The 14,817-nt window shown below is 40.5% G+C and overlaps 1 protein-coding gene across 7 annotated transcripts in view; it reads left to right on the top strand.

Annotated features, from left to right (window-relative positions):
- Positions 1-14,817, top strand: part of CD46 (CD46 molecule) — a 30,182-nt gene that overhangs the window by 6,360 nt on the left and 9,005 nt on the right. For 5 of the 7 annotated variants that reach the window (XR_008574148.1, XR_008574147.1, XR_008574146.1 and 2 more), the window contains exons 9-10: positions 64-90; positions 803-869. Coding sequence is in view for 2 of the 7 variants with exons in the window: in XM_054803662.1 (XP_054659637.1) it covers positions 64-90; positions 803-869; positions 2,689-2,779 (185 nt within the window). In the remaining 5 variants the exon portion in view is untranslated. Of the gene's footprint in view, positions 1-63; positions 91-802; positions 870-2,688; positions 2,795-4,698; positions 6,629-14,817 lie in introns of those variants that run through there. The other 2 variants (XM_054803662.1, XM_054803664.1) reach the window with 2 other exon arrangements.

The following is a 14,817-nucleotide window of genomic DNA, read 5'->3' as shown; positions in this document are numbered from 1 at the left end:
TTATAATGTTTGAATAGGAAGCACATGTGTTCCTCTTGTGATACTGATTCACTCTGTTTTTAGGTCCTTATATTACGGCCATCATCTGTGGTAAGTATCTTACAAAACCTGAACAAGATACGATGTGGATTATATTTTTTTATGTGGAATTGATATTCTGGTCATCACCTGTGACTGCAGTAATGTAACATGATTTTGGAGTTTTGGTTATTTTAAAAATGTGAGTCTACTTCTAAAGCTGCATAGTTCAAGAAAAGTTAAGATTACTTAGCAATGATAGATCAATTTCATGTAAAATGTGTATTTTTTCATGTGTGTGAGGCATCAGATTTTAAAGGCAGTCTTCCACACCTTAGTCACTTCCATAAACTCTTCAGAGCTTGGGTTTACTGGAAGTGTGAGTAAATAACTGTGCCAGTGAACAAAAGGGCTTAGTCCATCTCCTGACCATGCATTTGTTACCCAAGTTTGTAAGCCTACCGCTTTGTTGTAAACTTGTTGTAAAAAGTAATGTTAGGATGTTGACATGCCTCTTCTAATGTTACTGAGCTGGTGGGGTTTTGCCATCTAGGTGGTCACTGTTCTTGAGCTGAACTATCTCGAAGAGTGTTGAGCAAAGCATCAGAGACGTATTTGTGAAATAAGCCACACAAATGTTAAGGTTTGGGATTTTTTTAAGGGTTGGGGGTGGTATAGGACTGTGGATGAAGACAATGCTATTTCTGCTAAGAATTGTTGAGGCTTTTTTGTGAGCTAGAGGTGATCTTTAGCGCTCTAAGGCTTTTTTTAATTCTTCCTAAAGTGATTGTGGCAGTTGTGGTGTGCCTGGCAGCCTTCTGGGTCTATAAGAAATTCTTTTCACAAAATGGGTGAGTAAGCCTACTTTTTTTATTGTTATTGCAAATTTCTAAATGACTGAGCAAAAGCAGTGCTAACGTGTGTGTAAGTTTCTTGAGCTTTATCTGCCCTTTCTTTTTCAAATGCCTGATGATATGTGAGCTTATCACAGCAGCTGATGAGAAGCTAAGGTGCCTAACAATACATTTGCCTTCGGGTTTGTATCTGCTATTCAGATAAGCTGCTAATTAACGCTCGCACTAACTTGAAGGAGGGGAAAACCCTGTTTTTAAGCTTGTATTTAGCATAGGTACATTTGCATCTGCTCTAAAACATGTCAGTTTACCTCTTAAAACCAGTGATAGTATTGGCTTGCGTGGGCTTGTGTTATTTTATTGTTTGGATTCCCTCTGGCATCACTAGGTCTCAGGCTTTAAGAGCCAGGGTGGTTTACATGAGTTTGGAAGCCTTGGAGGTGAACTAAGGAGCTTCCTCTCTTCTACATGAGATGTACCAATGGCAGTGGAGGGTAACTAGAGAACCAATTTGTGTTTTGGACCAGAAGCACCTCAAATAAAACAATATGGCCTTAGTTACAAGGAAAATGTGGAAAAAAGCTTGTCCTAAATTGGTACTCCTGTGCGGTTTGATAAAGCAAATAGTCAGCTTTGCTCTTAGAATGTTTAGTATGTGGATCCACGTCATTTTTTTTATCTTCCCGTGGCAGCAATGATTGGTGTCCCTATGTTAAAGACCTGCAAAATCAACTGTAAAATATTAGATGCATAAGTAGTAGTGTTCTTCTGGTTTTAATGAGACATATGGGGCCTTTTGAACTTTATCTTCAAAACAACTGATTGTTGTGTATGCTTTTTCATGGAGGGGTGGCAGGAGATTTAAATGCCTCTTTGTGCATTGCTTTTTGCAGTGATGTCTTATTTTATCTTCTTGAAAAAAGCCTGTTTTGTTGGAGAAATAGTTTGTAACATGCAAAATACTGAAAATTCAGAGCAGGTTAGGTGGTACACATAGAATGTTATGATAATCATCTCATCAAAACTGACTACCTTTTAACAAAATCTGTTGGAATTTATCTGGGGTATGTGCAGCAAAGGAAGGATTGCTATAAAGAAAGCAAACCAGAGGAAATATCCCTGCAGTTCATATTTGTAAGGAGGCACACACACTACTACTTGGGAGAACCTTGAAGCTAGCTTCTATCCAGTGAGGTTTTAGCCTTAGTATCTTCCACATAGGCAGTACAGTATTGTTACAAGGGCCAGAGTGGCCCTGTAAGCACAGTGCCTGTGTACCTGCGTTGCTCAGTGATTCAGTGCTTTGGAGCAATTACGTTTCATCCATGATTTGGATAATCTGCAGTCTGGATGGTCCAAATAAGAGTACGTGGGAGTTAATAGCATTAGGGCAGCGCTTTCTGCCTTCATCTGTGGAGGGACTTCTCAGGGTGTAGAAAGGAGGAGGCATCTAAAGCAACATCGTCAAAAATTAAAGAACGTTATATTCCTCAATTTTACAACATGAGAAGTCTTACTGCGCCCAATGCTTTCCTTAAGCTTCCTCGCTGTGAACATCTGACTATTAAACCTCTTTTTTTGTCTGAAAACCCTGCTTTAATCTCCTTTTATAAGGCCTAGACCTCCCTATTTAGTTTTCTGGGTTCCTGATGTAGCTGAGCCTTTGCGAACTGTTGTGCTTCCAGTATCTCGTTCTTGCTGGGTCATAGTCTTCAAATTAGAGCAAAAATCTTTTCTTGCCCTCTCTTTCTTGTGTGTTTAATCTGCTGGTTTTATAGGACATTCAATTAGACCTTTTTCCCCTTCTGCTGTTCAGCTCGTATACAGTTGATGAGAGTTGCAAGGAAACATGTATTTTAAAAACTAATGTACCAGCTGGGAAGGAAGAAACTGCACAAATGAATTAATTGATTCTTTAAAAGGTATACACTTTCCACTTAATTTGGACTTCTGCAATGAAGCTTAAGTGTCTTTTTTTGTATGATGGTTTGCTTAGAGTTTCAGAAGTGTGGAATCTAGCTAGCTGGGAACCTTGGTTTCCTATAGGAAAGACTATAATAACCATTCATTCATTTTGGAAAAATAGCATGTATTACGTAAAGAATTATCATTCAGTGTCATAAATGATAGCTTCCAGTGATTGCATACCACTTACCTTAGTTTTGGGTTGTCTTTAAAGAATGAGTAACATATTTTTCTGTAAAATAGAAACTACATGCTTACTCAGTTGAATGTTTGCACCTGTCTCAGTAATGTGAAATGGATTCCAGTGGTGTGTCACTTCTGTTAGCTAATAGTATAATTCCCTATAACTAGAAGACTTTTGGAGCTGGAAACCACCTTTGCTGAGTTACATGGACACTAGAATTATAAAGGTAGTGTGCATCCCTTCAGAGAAAACCAGATTACAAGTGTCTCAGAATTACTGATTCATCTGTGTTTTCAGCTTTCTAGAAGAAAAGTAAAATAAACAAGGTGCAAACAAGGTCATCTTTTCAAACCTTTTTATAAAAAGGTGATTTCTTTTTCAAATTCAGAGTTCTGTAGCCCTAAAAAGGATCAAAACATACTGCTAGTTTGGAACTGATTTCCTCTCCTATATTTTAAACTAGTGCTTAGTCCAGTAGTCAGATGCATTTGACGATAGTTGCAATTGCTCCTGCACTTCTGCAGGGTCAAATCAGCTCTTTCAAAAACCTAACTCTTCAAACCTTGTTACAACAGGACAGATTTAAGACAGGACAGCTTAATTTGACTGTTCCTTGTCAGCATTTTGTCACTACTACCTTAACAGGTAGAGTTTGCACTTCAAATCCTTTTGTAAACTGTATCTTCATGTGTGTTGCTTTTCTCCATTGCACAAGTTCTGAGAAGGTAATAGTTGAAACATTGTAGCTCTTATTCTGACTTAATGTAAAGGTCTCTTCAAATGCAGTCTTAATTTTATTCACTTTTAAATAACAAGTGACTTCTCACTATTTTTGATGTTTGAGATGGCATATATGAAAATTAAGCTTGGAGTTTCTTCCAAAATAACGTATGAATTAAGGAATATCTTCTTTACCTCTGAAGTAAGATGTTTTTGATTGAGATGGGATTAGTTTTCTGGGTTAGTTGGGCTTTTTTTTGGAGAGAGGGGAAAAAAAAGGAATCAAAAGTTCTTATGTCCATCTTATGTTTTGCACATGACAATGATAAGAGAAATTAATTGTCTGGTATGTGTACACACTATTAACCCCTGAGTTTTTCTTAGGGTATCTAGAACTCCTTAGAGACTTAAAGTAATAGTGCAGAAGTTTGATATGGGTTTTCTTCTGTAAAGCAAAACAGGAGTTATTCAAGAACTTGAAAATACATATATATGGATGTAGTTATGAATTTTAATCCTCATATGCTTGTAAATTTGCTGTTAGTGGACTACAAAATTAAAATTATCACTAACATTCAGCTTCTGGTTATAAAATATGTACTAAACAACATACTGTATTTAAAATAAATTATAAGGAATGCTCCTGATGTACTCTCCAAATCAATCTGTTTTCAGTGTTTGATAGTACTCAGGCATGGTCTGTTCATCACTTGAAATGATCCATTGGGATCAAATGCTCTTCTATTCCGGGGGTCATTTGTAGCAGTCTAGTGGATGAAATGAAGCAAAAAAATCTCCTCAGTCTAGCAGTTGCTTAGTAAGAAGAGGACAAATAGTGATTTAGTTTTGTGACTTTACCTGTTGATTTAATGACAAAACTAAGGATGTGCTTTCAGAATAAATGTAAAAACTATTTAAATGTAAAATCTCTGATTTGACTTGTTTTTTTGTTTGTAGGAAACGCGACAGCACTCCATGTACTGCCGAATATAAGATCTGTAACGCATGAATGGCCTTTTTGGGGGGTGGGAGGGAATTAGCAGCTGAAAATACCTATCAGAAATGGAAAATGGTTGCACTTGCATTGAGTTTCTGTAGATTAATATCTTGTACTGTCTTACACTACTGATTAACTGTAGTAGGAGATAAAATTAATAGGGTAAAAAGAATATATATATATATGCTTTTCTTTATGCGCCACTCATATTGTCTTTTCTGTGTATGTGAAAAGGTCTTAAAGGCACATAGCATGCAAGAGTATCTGTGTCGGCGGGAGTACTGGACGTATCACTGTCATAGTACCAGTTGCTGCTGCCTGCTGCCTTCAGTGCTACCTCTTTTCTTGGAAGACTATCCAATATTAGCTCTGCTCACTAAAATCCAAATGTGCTTCTCGTTCATTTTTGCAGCTGAGGCGGTATAAATGAACAATGTTGTCTCTTGTATTCTGAAATGTTTTATTATTAATTTCCTTAAGAGATTGGTGCCATTTAAGGCTATGTCTTTTTGAAAGTATCACAGTTTAGTTCTTCTATATACTACCTCTTTGTTTGCCAAAGTTGGTTTCTGTGTATCTAAATAATTAAAATGTGCCTTTAAATCAGAGTTTTATAGCTTTTTCCATTGTCTGTAAGAAGGAAAAAAGCCATATATATTTCTGGCTCTTTGATATAGTCCCAGAAAGACTACAGTGGATTTGTTGGAATGGAAGACTGAAGGTTTCTATAGCAAAGGGATCCCCTGCCTTTGAATTTGTTGGTTTATTGACAGAAGGTACTTAATGAAAGGAACTGTTGAGAAAGCAGTGGTAGCCATCTCCCATCAGGAGCACAGTATAAGTTCCTTAGGACGCTTGATTTTTCTGGACCCTTGATGTCATTTTCTGAGATAATTTTGTTGCTTTTCAGGATAGACAGGGTGCGTATGGATCTAGCTTCCTCGCTTCTTTAACTTGAAATCGTGTATTCCACATATAGAGATTTCAAATGCTATACATGCTACAGTGCTAAATCTGTCTCTGCAATGCTAGATTTAGCATCAGATAGCTGTTGAGAAACAGAAGCCTTTCCCTGTCTGACTCCTCTTTTCACGTTAAAGTAAGACCAAAGCAGCTCATTTGCGGGAGTGAAGGAATGGGTGTGCTGGCAGTGGCGGTAGACATGGTTTCTCTTTAGGTAGCTGTTTGCTTCATGAAGTGTTTGTCAAGATTGTGACTCCAGGAGCTCCCATCACAGTGTTTGCCATGAATTGAGGCTCAGTCATGCATTGATAGCTGCTACTTTAAATGCATACTTGCTATTTCTAATGCCTTATTAAACCAAAACCTTAATTAGGACAGGTTTTGGCTTTGTGAATCTCTGAGTTTGCTATCAACATACAGGCAGCTTACAAAAACCAATTTTCCCAGAAAAACCAAATTGCCTCACTTTAGATGGCTGAGGCAGCATTTAAACTATTCTTGCTTTGTTACTGTGGTAGATTGGCACTGCTCTCTGCTCTTGTGAACAGATTGTTTGAATAACATAGAACTATTTAGGGCTTTGTGGGAAAATCCCAGCAGTTGTATTGTCAGAGTTCATAATAGTCTCTCGTTATTAAAAAGGGGTTTGGGCTATGCAGAATGACTTGCTATTCATTGCCTAGCTGATACCTAGTTTGGTAACTGTTTGTAAACACTATGGTAATATACTGGGAATTGAGTGTGTTGGTCGCTAGCTAGTGTGATTATATATGGCTTCTTCGATGGTTTAAAATATGCTGAAATGCACTTAATGCTAAAGTGAAATAACTGTAAAAAATGGCCTTATTTTTACACTTTTTTCCAGATGTAAAGACTAGAGATGACTTGTAATGTTACAAATAAAAATGTTAAATTATTTAGCAGTAAGTGTTTGTCTTTCCTTCGTCATGTGGTAAGCAGCTATTTTCCCATTATTCTTAAGATGATTTTTCATGTACCAAACTTGCATTAGGTGGTAACTGTTGAGATTGAAGTTTGCAGTTTGTGCACAGAATTACTTAATGATAGTGTGGAGAATGTATTTTTAATTTTGCTGAGCAGTCTCAGAGCCTTTTGGTTTTCTTTTGGAAGTGCAGAGAATTTCCCAGAACCTCCAAAACCTTTTAGTGTTCATTCCTGAAAAACTTGGGAAAAACTGGATGGAGAAGAGGCAGATTATCGTGTGGCTGTTCTGATGTAACACCAAGTCAAGAGCAAAGCCCAGAGTGTTTTGGCACTTTTGTCCGGTGTGTAACAGATGTAATCCTTAGGGAATATAGCTTAGGCGTTTTTAAGTAAAATCTTAAGTAGAATGTGATTATCTTTAATTGTATGAGGTTCACACTCAAAATGTACTAAATTTTCTTTGCAAAGAAATGTGTGGAGTCAGCTGCCTTACAGAGTGAACCTTTCAGAGGGTGGAATAGAAAAATAACTATTACGTCATTTTTTATTTTTTTGTTTTAATTTGTAGTTGTGATGCTCAGAATCAGTTGATGTGGACCACAAATGATGACAGTATGTAGACTACACAGCTTTGCAACCTATTAAGTTTTGGGATTGCAGTGAGCATTGATGGGATAGGCAGCTGCTAGGCAGTTTGACTTAAATGCTACAAATTAGTTTGTCCTAATTGTCACAAATTCTGCACCGTTTTTCTAAAACTCAGTCCCACATGAATTATTTCATTTTAGAATCTGGAACTGATAATTAAGAGTCATGAACATGTGAACTTTGTGCTAAGAAAAAGGCTACATGTAATAAAAATGTAGTGTTGGCCATCTACTGGTAAAACAAGTGATGTTCTCGCAGCGGGAGTAACAAAACATAGGTACAGCATTTCCTAGTTTAACCTTAAGTAGTGTGCAGTGCCAGTGGTTGGCAGGCTTCTCGGTGTTACACTTAAAATCAGTGTACATGCTCGCTTCTGAGCATGGTTCATACGGGGTGGTGAAAACAGAGCTGGGGACTGAAATGAAGAGACTTGCAGCAATTAGGTATTGTCCAGCAGGGAAACATGTAATCTGTCTACCTGAGACAGAGCCCAATACCAAGTAGCACACAATTTTATTTAAAAGAAAAAAAAAATCTGAGTAAATAACAGGTTAAGGCAAACAAATAGCACATGGAATATAACTGGTCAGAAAGTTAGGTGGCTGTGCTCACGCATGGGCCCTGGCATGCTTGAGTTGAAGAATCTTAGTTACGTGTTTGAGCAGATGCTTCGCTTTCTCTTTAAGCATCCCTCCTAGTTGAACGTGATGCTGACTGTCCTCCTTTTGTGCAGGATGTTCGGCCTGTAGGTGTAACTTCAGGTCAGAGAACAGAAGAGCATACCATACGTGTTTGTGAAGCAAGATCGTGCTTTTGATGGTGTTTTGTTTATAAGGACTTTGGGGGGCGGGGGAATGAAGTTTTCCATTACTGTTGCTTTTCCCCCTACATCATAACCGATTTCAAATGGTGCTAGACAAAAACTGAGACTCTGAACACCAAGAGAAATCGGTCAGCCTGTGTAAGAGACATTTTCCTGGCTCAGAGAAGAATCCTCTTGCAGATGACAGCTACACATTCTTTAAAGACGACTATTCAGTGGTCTGATCAAATGCTTCATCCGCACAGCGATCATCTTTTCTGTGTATAAGAACATGTCTGACAATAGTGAGGTCAAGCAAAAATAGTTTAGCTTCACTGTAGTGGTTTGGATGCAAGGGCATAGAAGTCTACTGAAACATTAGTAGAAGTTACCAGCAATAAACTTAAAAAAGAGTTCTGGAAAACGGAGTGGATTCTGTGTGCACCAGTGTGACATCATCATGATTGCTGAAGGCACTTTTGTGTTTAGTTGCTGAGCTCAAATTGTTGGAGGGAATTTCTGTGTTTGCAAAGCAAGTCTCTGGGAGCTACGGAATGATAGTTCTATGGCATGGAGTCCCCAAGCACAGAGTGGAAATACTTTGCTCTAAGTTAGTAAATTAAGTGTTAGGGTCCTAGTGAATGTATAATAAAGGACATGTACTCTGCCTGTCAAGATGCAAGAAGTTCTACATTGGTTTTCATGCAACTTTTGTATCACTTTACTCTGGACAACTTTAACTCAATATCCATTGTTTATTAAGTAGCAATACATTTGAAGGAAGCTGTTCCTGTGGCGGCCCTAGCTTGAGAGGGTGTATACAGTGGTTGTATAAGTGTCTAGAATCAGATGATGTTACAAAGTGGATGGCTGGCAAAAAAAACCATTGGAAAAAGTGCTGGCTTAAGGAGTAGAGGCCATTGGTGAAGTTAGCAGCTGCTTGATCTCCTCCCACGCTGTAATTCTTGCTCCTAGAACACTGATTTCAAATGGTGCTAGATACAAAGTGGGAAAATCTAAGCCACCATGTGAAACCAGCTTCCAGAGGAAGACACGTCTCATGCATGGCTGCAGGCTGAGAGAGAAAATCCTTCATCTCCACCGTACCTAGAGAAAAATTCATTTATTTAATTTTATTAGAAAGTAAGACAGTGAACTTCAGGTTAGTTATTTTATTGACACTTTTTTTTGGCATTTCGTGAATAGTTGAGGCTGATGTAGGAGAAATGAAACAATGTGATGAAGAAACCCACCACTCTGACAATGACTGTGACTTCCTTCTGTAGCCAGGTGGAATATGCTGAGGCTCCTACCAGCAAGTAGTGAAAAAGGCCTGACTTCTTTGGCGTGCAGAGTATGATACTGATGGGGGGACTTTGTGTTGTACAGGAACACTTTGCTCATGCCATTGCAGATAGAACCAGGCTATAAACCTTATTCTGTTCAAGTCAGAGAGTGTTCTGACTTTCCATTGCTTACTGATCTCAGCGTCATCAGAGCGGACAGGACAGGTCAGGTGCTTTTTGTGACAGGGAAAGGAAATGTGTTGATATCATGATGGAACTTCCTATCCCAGCTGTATTGCATGGCCTGTAAATAGCGTGCTTTTCATCAGCAAGGAGTTGCAGATTTTTGAGACGCCAAATTTTACATTCTATAGGGACAGTGAAAATAAATTGCATGGAAGCTGCTTTGAGTGAGGGTCAGAATGAAACCTGAAAAGGGAGCATTTGCAAATCTAACTGTAAATGGTTCCACAGAAGTTGTCAAGGAAGTAGAGGAGTGTGAAAATGAGTGGCTGGTGGTTACCGGAGCTGGAATAGGTCTGAGCAGTGCTGTAGTGCAGTGCAGCCCTGGTAGTTAGCCTGCAGTGTACGTGTGTCAGCACAGCGGGAATAGATGGGGTGTCTTGAAGCCTGTGAATGACTACGCACATGCATAATTCAGCAACTGTCAAACCCTGGCCTCTGTGTCTAACCTGTCCTGATGCAGAAGCTGATGTAAAATGGAATAAAGTGTGGCAGAAGTGGAGTTGGGAATTTCACTTATCAATGCCCTGGTTTTTAGCAACTCTTTGCATTACTTTTGTAACCAGATCAAAGAATCTGCTTTGGTGCCTACATCCAAATGCATGCCCACAGACAGGAGAGGAAAAGCTTGGAGAAAAGGAGCATGTCCTTCCAAGAAAGGGGGGGTGGAGGAAGAGGAAAGAACTGTACTAGATTACTGTGTCTGGATATTTACTGTAATTTCTAAATCCATTAACTGGGGCAACAGGGTGAAAGACAAGTGGAAAGCAGGTTCCCTCCCCAGTGTCTGTCTTGCTGGCACAGTTATTTATGAGGCACCCTGTATTATCAGCGTGAAGATTACTACTGAAAAGCTGGACCGAGAGTTACTGCTGACTAGAGGTCAGTTGTGGCACAGATGAAGTACCACAGCAGAAACAGGCTCAAAGCGAGAGTTGCTTTGGTTTTCTCTTGTCTCAGTATTAAGTGTGTGCCTTAACAGTAAAAAGAAATCTTTATTAAGGTTTTCAAGAACAGTTGGTGGAAATGCCACTTATGCTTGTGGTGCTGGAAATGAGAGCTTCTCTAGAGGTATGAGACGTCCAGAGTCTGAACTGGGTCTCAACACCTCTGCATACCTTCCCCTCCCTTCTCCAAAGGAGACTAACCTTTCCAGAAATACCATGCAGCAGTTGAAGACTAATGGCTCCTTCATTATTTATAGTTTGATAAAACCAGATTTCACCTCAGTGTAATTAAGATGCTGCTGCCCCTCCTCCAGGCTACCTGAAGATTGCCCTACGCCTCCCTCCGAGCAGCCGGAAGGTGTCAGTCCTTTCTGCCAAACTGCAGGTACACCTTTTACGAACGATACATCTGTGACAGCGTATGCTGTTCTTTCCAAAACTAATGGCGTGCTTGGGCAGGCAGCGTGCAGGGGGGAGGAGAAAAAAGAGAGCAGTTCAAGGTGCTGTGATACACAGCGTTCAACTATTAATATGCACACATGCAGAAAAATAAACCAGTGCTTGTCTCAAGCATTTGCTGGGTGTGTGTTGAATGTGTACATGAGGGAAGACACACACATGTGGAGACAAGCAAATACTATCACCTATAGTTGGCTTTGTCAAAGCATTCAATAAATAATAGTGGAAAAAGTACAATATTATCATCTGGTTTTTTTCCTCCTTTTTCAGACACATTTTAGTAGCAGTACTGTCCTGTAGCTGCTTTCAGAGGAAAATCTCAAAGCCTTTCATGGACTTCACACTGCTTTTTATACCTTCTGTATGAGACAAAGGCAAAAGGGGAAGAAATCCCTGCCTCCCCCATGAAAGGGAACTTCCTCCCTAGCCTAATACCTTTAATCTAGTCTGCAGGAACAAGGCAAGCCTAGATGTCACAGACCTGATTTTTCACAACCTACAGCTTATAAATGAAGGTACTTCTGGGGCTTCCGCAGTAAGCAAAACAGATCTCTGCATGACCCTGTGTGCATCATAAATTTTTTCCTCCATTTTCAAATCATGGAGTGAAACTCATGGTCTCCCTTGGAGAAAATATTCCCGTTTTACATGCAGAAAATCTGAGCTTGATACATCATCCTGGCAGTCAAGGAATGAGTCAGACCAGGGCCAGGTGCAGGACAGAGGGGTGTGACAGTACAAGTGGTGACCTGTAAGAGGAATTGAAATGAGTGAACTTCTAAGGTTTCAAAAAAAGCTTCCCCAGCCTAGGGGAGCATGTAACTGCATCTGTTTGTTGTGCAGTTCTGTTACTGTGTGGTGTTGCGTAGGTCAGGTATGGACAAATGTGCCCTGACTTGCAGCCTGAGCCAGTCATTCGTGTGTAACGCTTTCTGTGTCAGCAGCAGCACTAACCTAAGCTGACTAAAGGTAGGGTAGATGCTGTGTTGCTTAGTGGAGTTCATGCTTGTGACTAGAAGATGGCTCTAAAGATGCTACTGCTATTACGGGCGGCAAAAACATGCACTTTCCCCATGAGTTTAAATCATAATAGAGAGATTTTTTTTTCCTTGATTAGGACCAGAATAAAAACCCCAGATCGCATCCCTTTAGTCCTACTATTGTAACTTTAAAGTTAAAGCCAGGTACTCTGGGTCTGAAACCCATGTGCTGTCTGTCCCCCCCGCCCCCAAAAACCCAAGGCAGGCTGAACAGGGGACTGTACCGTGCTGCAGGTCAAAGCCTGCAGAGCTTTGTCCCAGTTAGCTCTATTGGAGTAACAGGACAGTCGGGCCTGCTTGGCATTTGAGTCACTAATTTTAATTCCTATTAGGGGTAATCTGTCAGAGCGCTTGCTTGCATTTGTCGAACTGTGTTGAACTGTCAACACACTGCCTATCATTCTAACCTGTTTTTTAAATTGGTCCAGGGGTTTGGGGGTGAGGGGAAAGCCAGGTTTTTGTTTGCTCGTTTGTTTAATGTAGGGAGAAGCAGCTTTCCCCGATAATTTAGGGCAGGCCAGGGGATACGTGGTGTCCGTGATGGCGGAAATTTGGCTTGTGATGAGGTCTGAGAGGTGTGTCTCAGCCTGTTCTCTTTGCATGGTGGTGTCGCTGGAGGCACACTAGTGCGTGGTTAACTCTTGCTGCTTTGGGTGAGTTTTGATAGAGCTCGTTGCCAGCATGGGTTTGGTTATGATTCTCCTAAACAATGCTGAGCCACGGTCTGGCAGTCAGCACTGGCAAACAGGTATTGGTGGTTGGGATGCAGCATTTTTATGGTTCTGCCATACTGATCCACGTTTGCCGTTGTGCTTGGGTCTAACAAAGTAGACTAAAAAAATTGGAAGAGACCTTTAATTTGCAGATCACAGATTTTTTTGAGAAACTTGGAGATAGTTCATAACAGCGCAACGTCACTAAAATAACTAAGATTTATTCATGAGACCTGCTTTTCTCTTATTTTTTTAAATCCCAGAACTTTGTTTCAGAGTGTTTAAGTAAAATATAAAACTTATTTGCTATTGCTTGCCCCAAAGCTGTTCTGAACTGAAGGGAGTGGTTTTAGCATGGTGGCCATTCTAGGAGTGCTAGATACTGGGGCTACAGCTTCTAATCTTCTGCTTCCCTTCTGCTCCTCTGAAATTGCTTTCACTTCCCTGGAATCACACCGTTTCCTTCTACCTTTGCTTTCATGAGAGTTCCTAGGCAAAAACACGGCTTGTTTGGAGGGCACAGGAACTACTGAACTGAATCCTATTGAGGATTTCAGATTTCACAAGGAACGATGAGGTGAAACCGGGCAAACTTAAGGGAAGAAAAGCATCGCACTTACATGACCCAGATCATGGAAGAGCAGTAGGAAGGTGCAGCACTGAAAACTCATCGCATTTAGCCATACACAGCTTGACTGAACAGCACATTACAAAACTAACACCACCAAAAAAAAATTACCCACCAAAGTAGCTAAAACCAGAAAAGTAATTTTCTGTTCCTAACTTCTGTACCTAAGCATCACTTTAGAATATAAAGTATTGATTGCAGGTCTTGAAAGCAGTCACAGGGAAATTATTGTTGTGATTTGTACAGTCAGTTCAGGAACATGGTATTCCCCCAGCATTACCGTTTCAGCTACGTTAGGTAATGTCAAGGGAAGTCATATTTTTATTTCATATTTATGTCATTCAAGAGGCAAAAGAATGTCCTGCGCCAGTGAAGAGCATAAGGAAACAAATACTGCCAGATGTTCAGTGAAGTATAACCTGCCCTTAAACTGGACATTTGAAAACTTGCCTTCACTACCTGCTGTATCTTAACACTATCTGCAGGAGAAGGACCTGGTAAAAAAGCTGGAGAAAAGCATTGCCCAAACCCCTGGCCGCGTCCCCTGAGCACGTGAGCTGTTTGGTTTGTACCTGTTCCCAGGATTTCCGTCTTTCTGTCTATCACTGAAACTTCACTGTATGTTTGAAAGCCACGGTCAGTGTTTGAGAAGCATTTGAGCTGTATATCCACATACAAAACGGGTGGCTGTTGATGGGGCACCATTTGCACTGGATAGAGAGTGTTTGTGTGGGGAGCTGAAGCGATGTGCTTAACTCAGAAATAGCTCTCTTCCTTGGAAAGCTTAAGGTCTGAATCACACTGTGTTGGCTCAGTTTTTAGCAGACAAGCTATCACATATGCCTCCCTGTAGGCGAAGAGTCGTCACTGGCATCAGGATTAGCAGCCAGGTTCTTTCCCTTTGAAAACTAGGGAATAATGATACTGAAGGCTAAGGCTGGCTTTAAGCTCCGTCAGGGCAGGATGCTGCCTAGGGCTGGAGGCTTGGGGAGGTAGGCTAGCAAACCAGAGAGGTAGGCTAGCAGGATGGGCCCGCTCGTGTCCGTGCTTGGCCTGCACTGGCCCCTGCGTGCCTCTCTGTTCAAGAGGAGCCAGATAACACGCCCCCGAATTGAACTTTGTTATTGCAAAGATGGGGACAAAATAAGGGTTTTTTTCTCAAGATTCTTGAGGCATTAACCACCCCGCGGCTGCCTATGATGCTGAGAGGACTAGAGCCAGCCCTAACGTGTCCGTGGTTGATGTTGCTCTAAGTCAATTGAAAATACCAGTGACATGGACAAATAGGAACAACAGAGAAAAAAGTGGAAACCTGGGAGGTGATAAGGTAGCTATTGAGCTGAGGTACCCGAAACTGAAAGCTCCTGAGAGACAACACTAGCTTGACGGACACCGGTGAACTTAG

This window comes from Grus americana, chromosome 25 (assembly GCF_028858705.1).
Source record: "Grus americana isolate bGruAme1 chromosome 25, bGruAme1.mat, whole genome shotgun sequence".
Taxonomy (NCBI): domain Eukaryota; kingdom Metazoa; phylum Chordata; class Aves; order Gruiformes; family Gruidae; genus Grus; species Grus americana.
The sequence above is the reverse complement of the archived record's forward strand: the minus strand, read 5'-3'. Positions and strand labels throughout refer to the sequence as shown.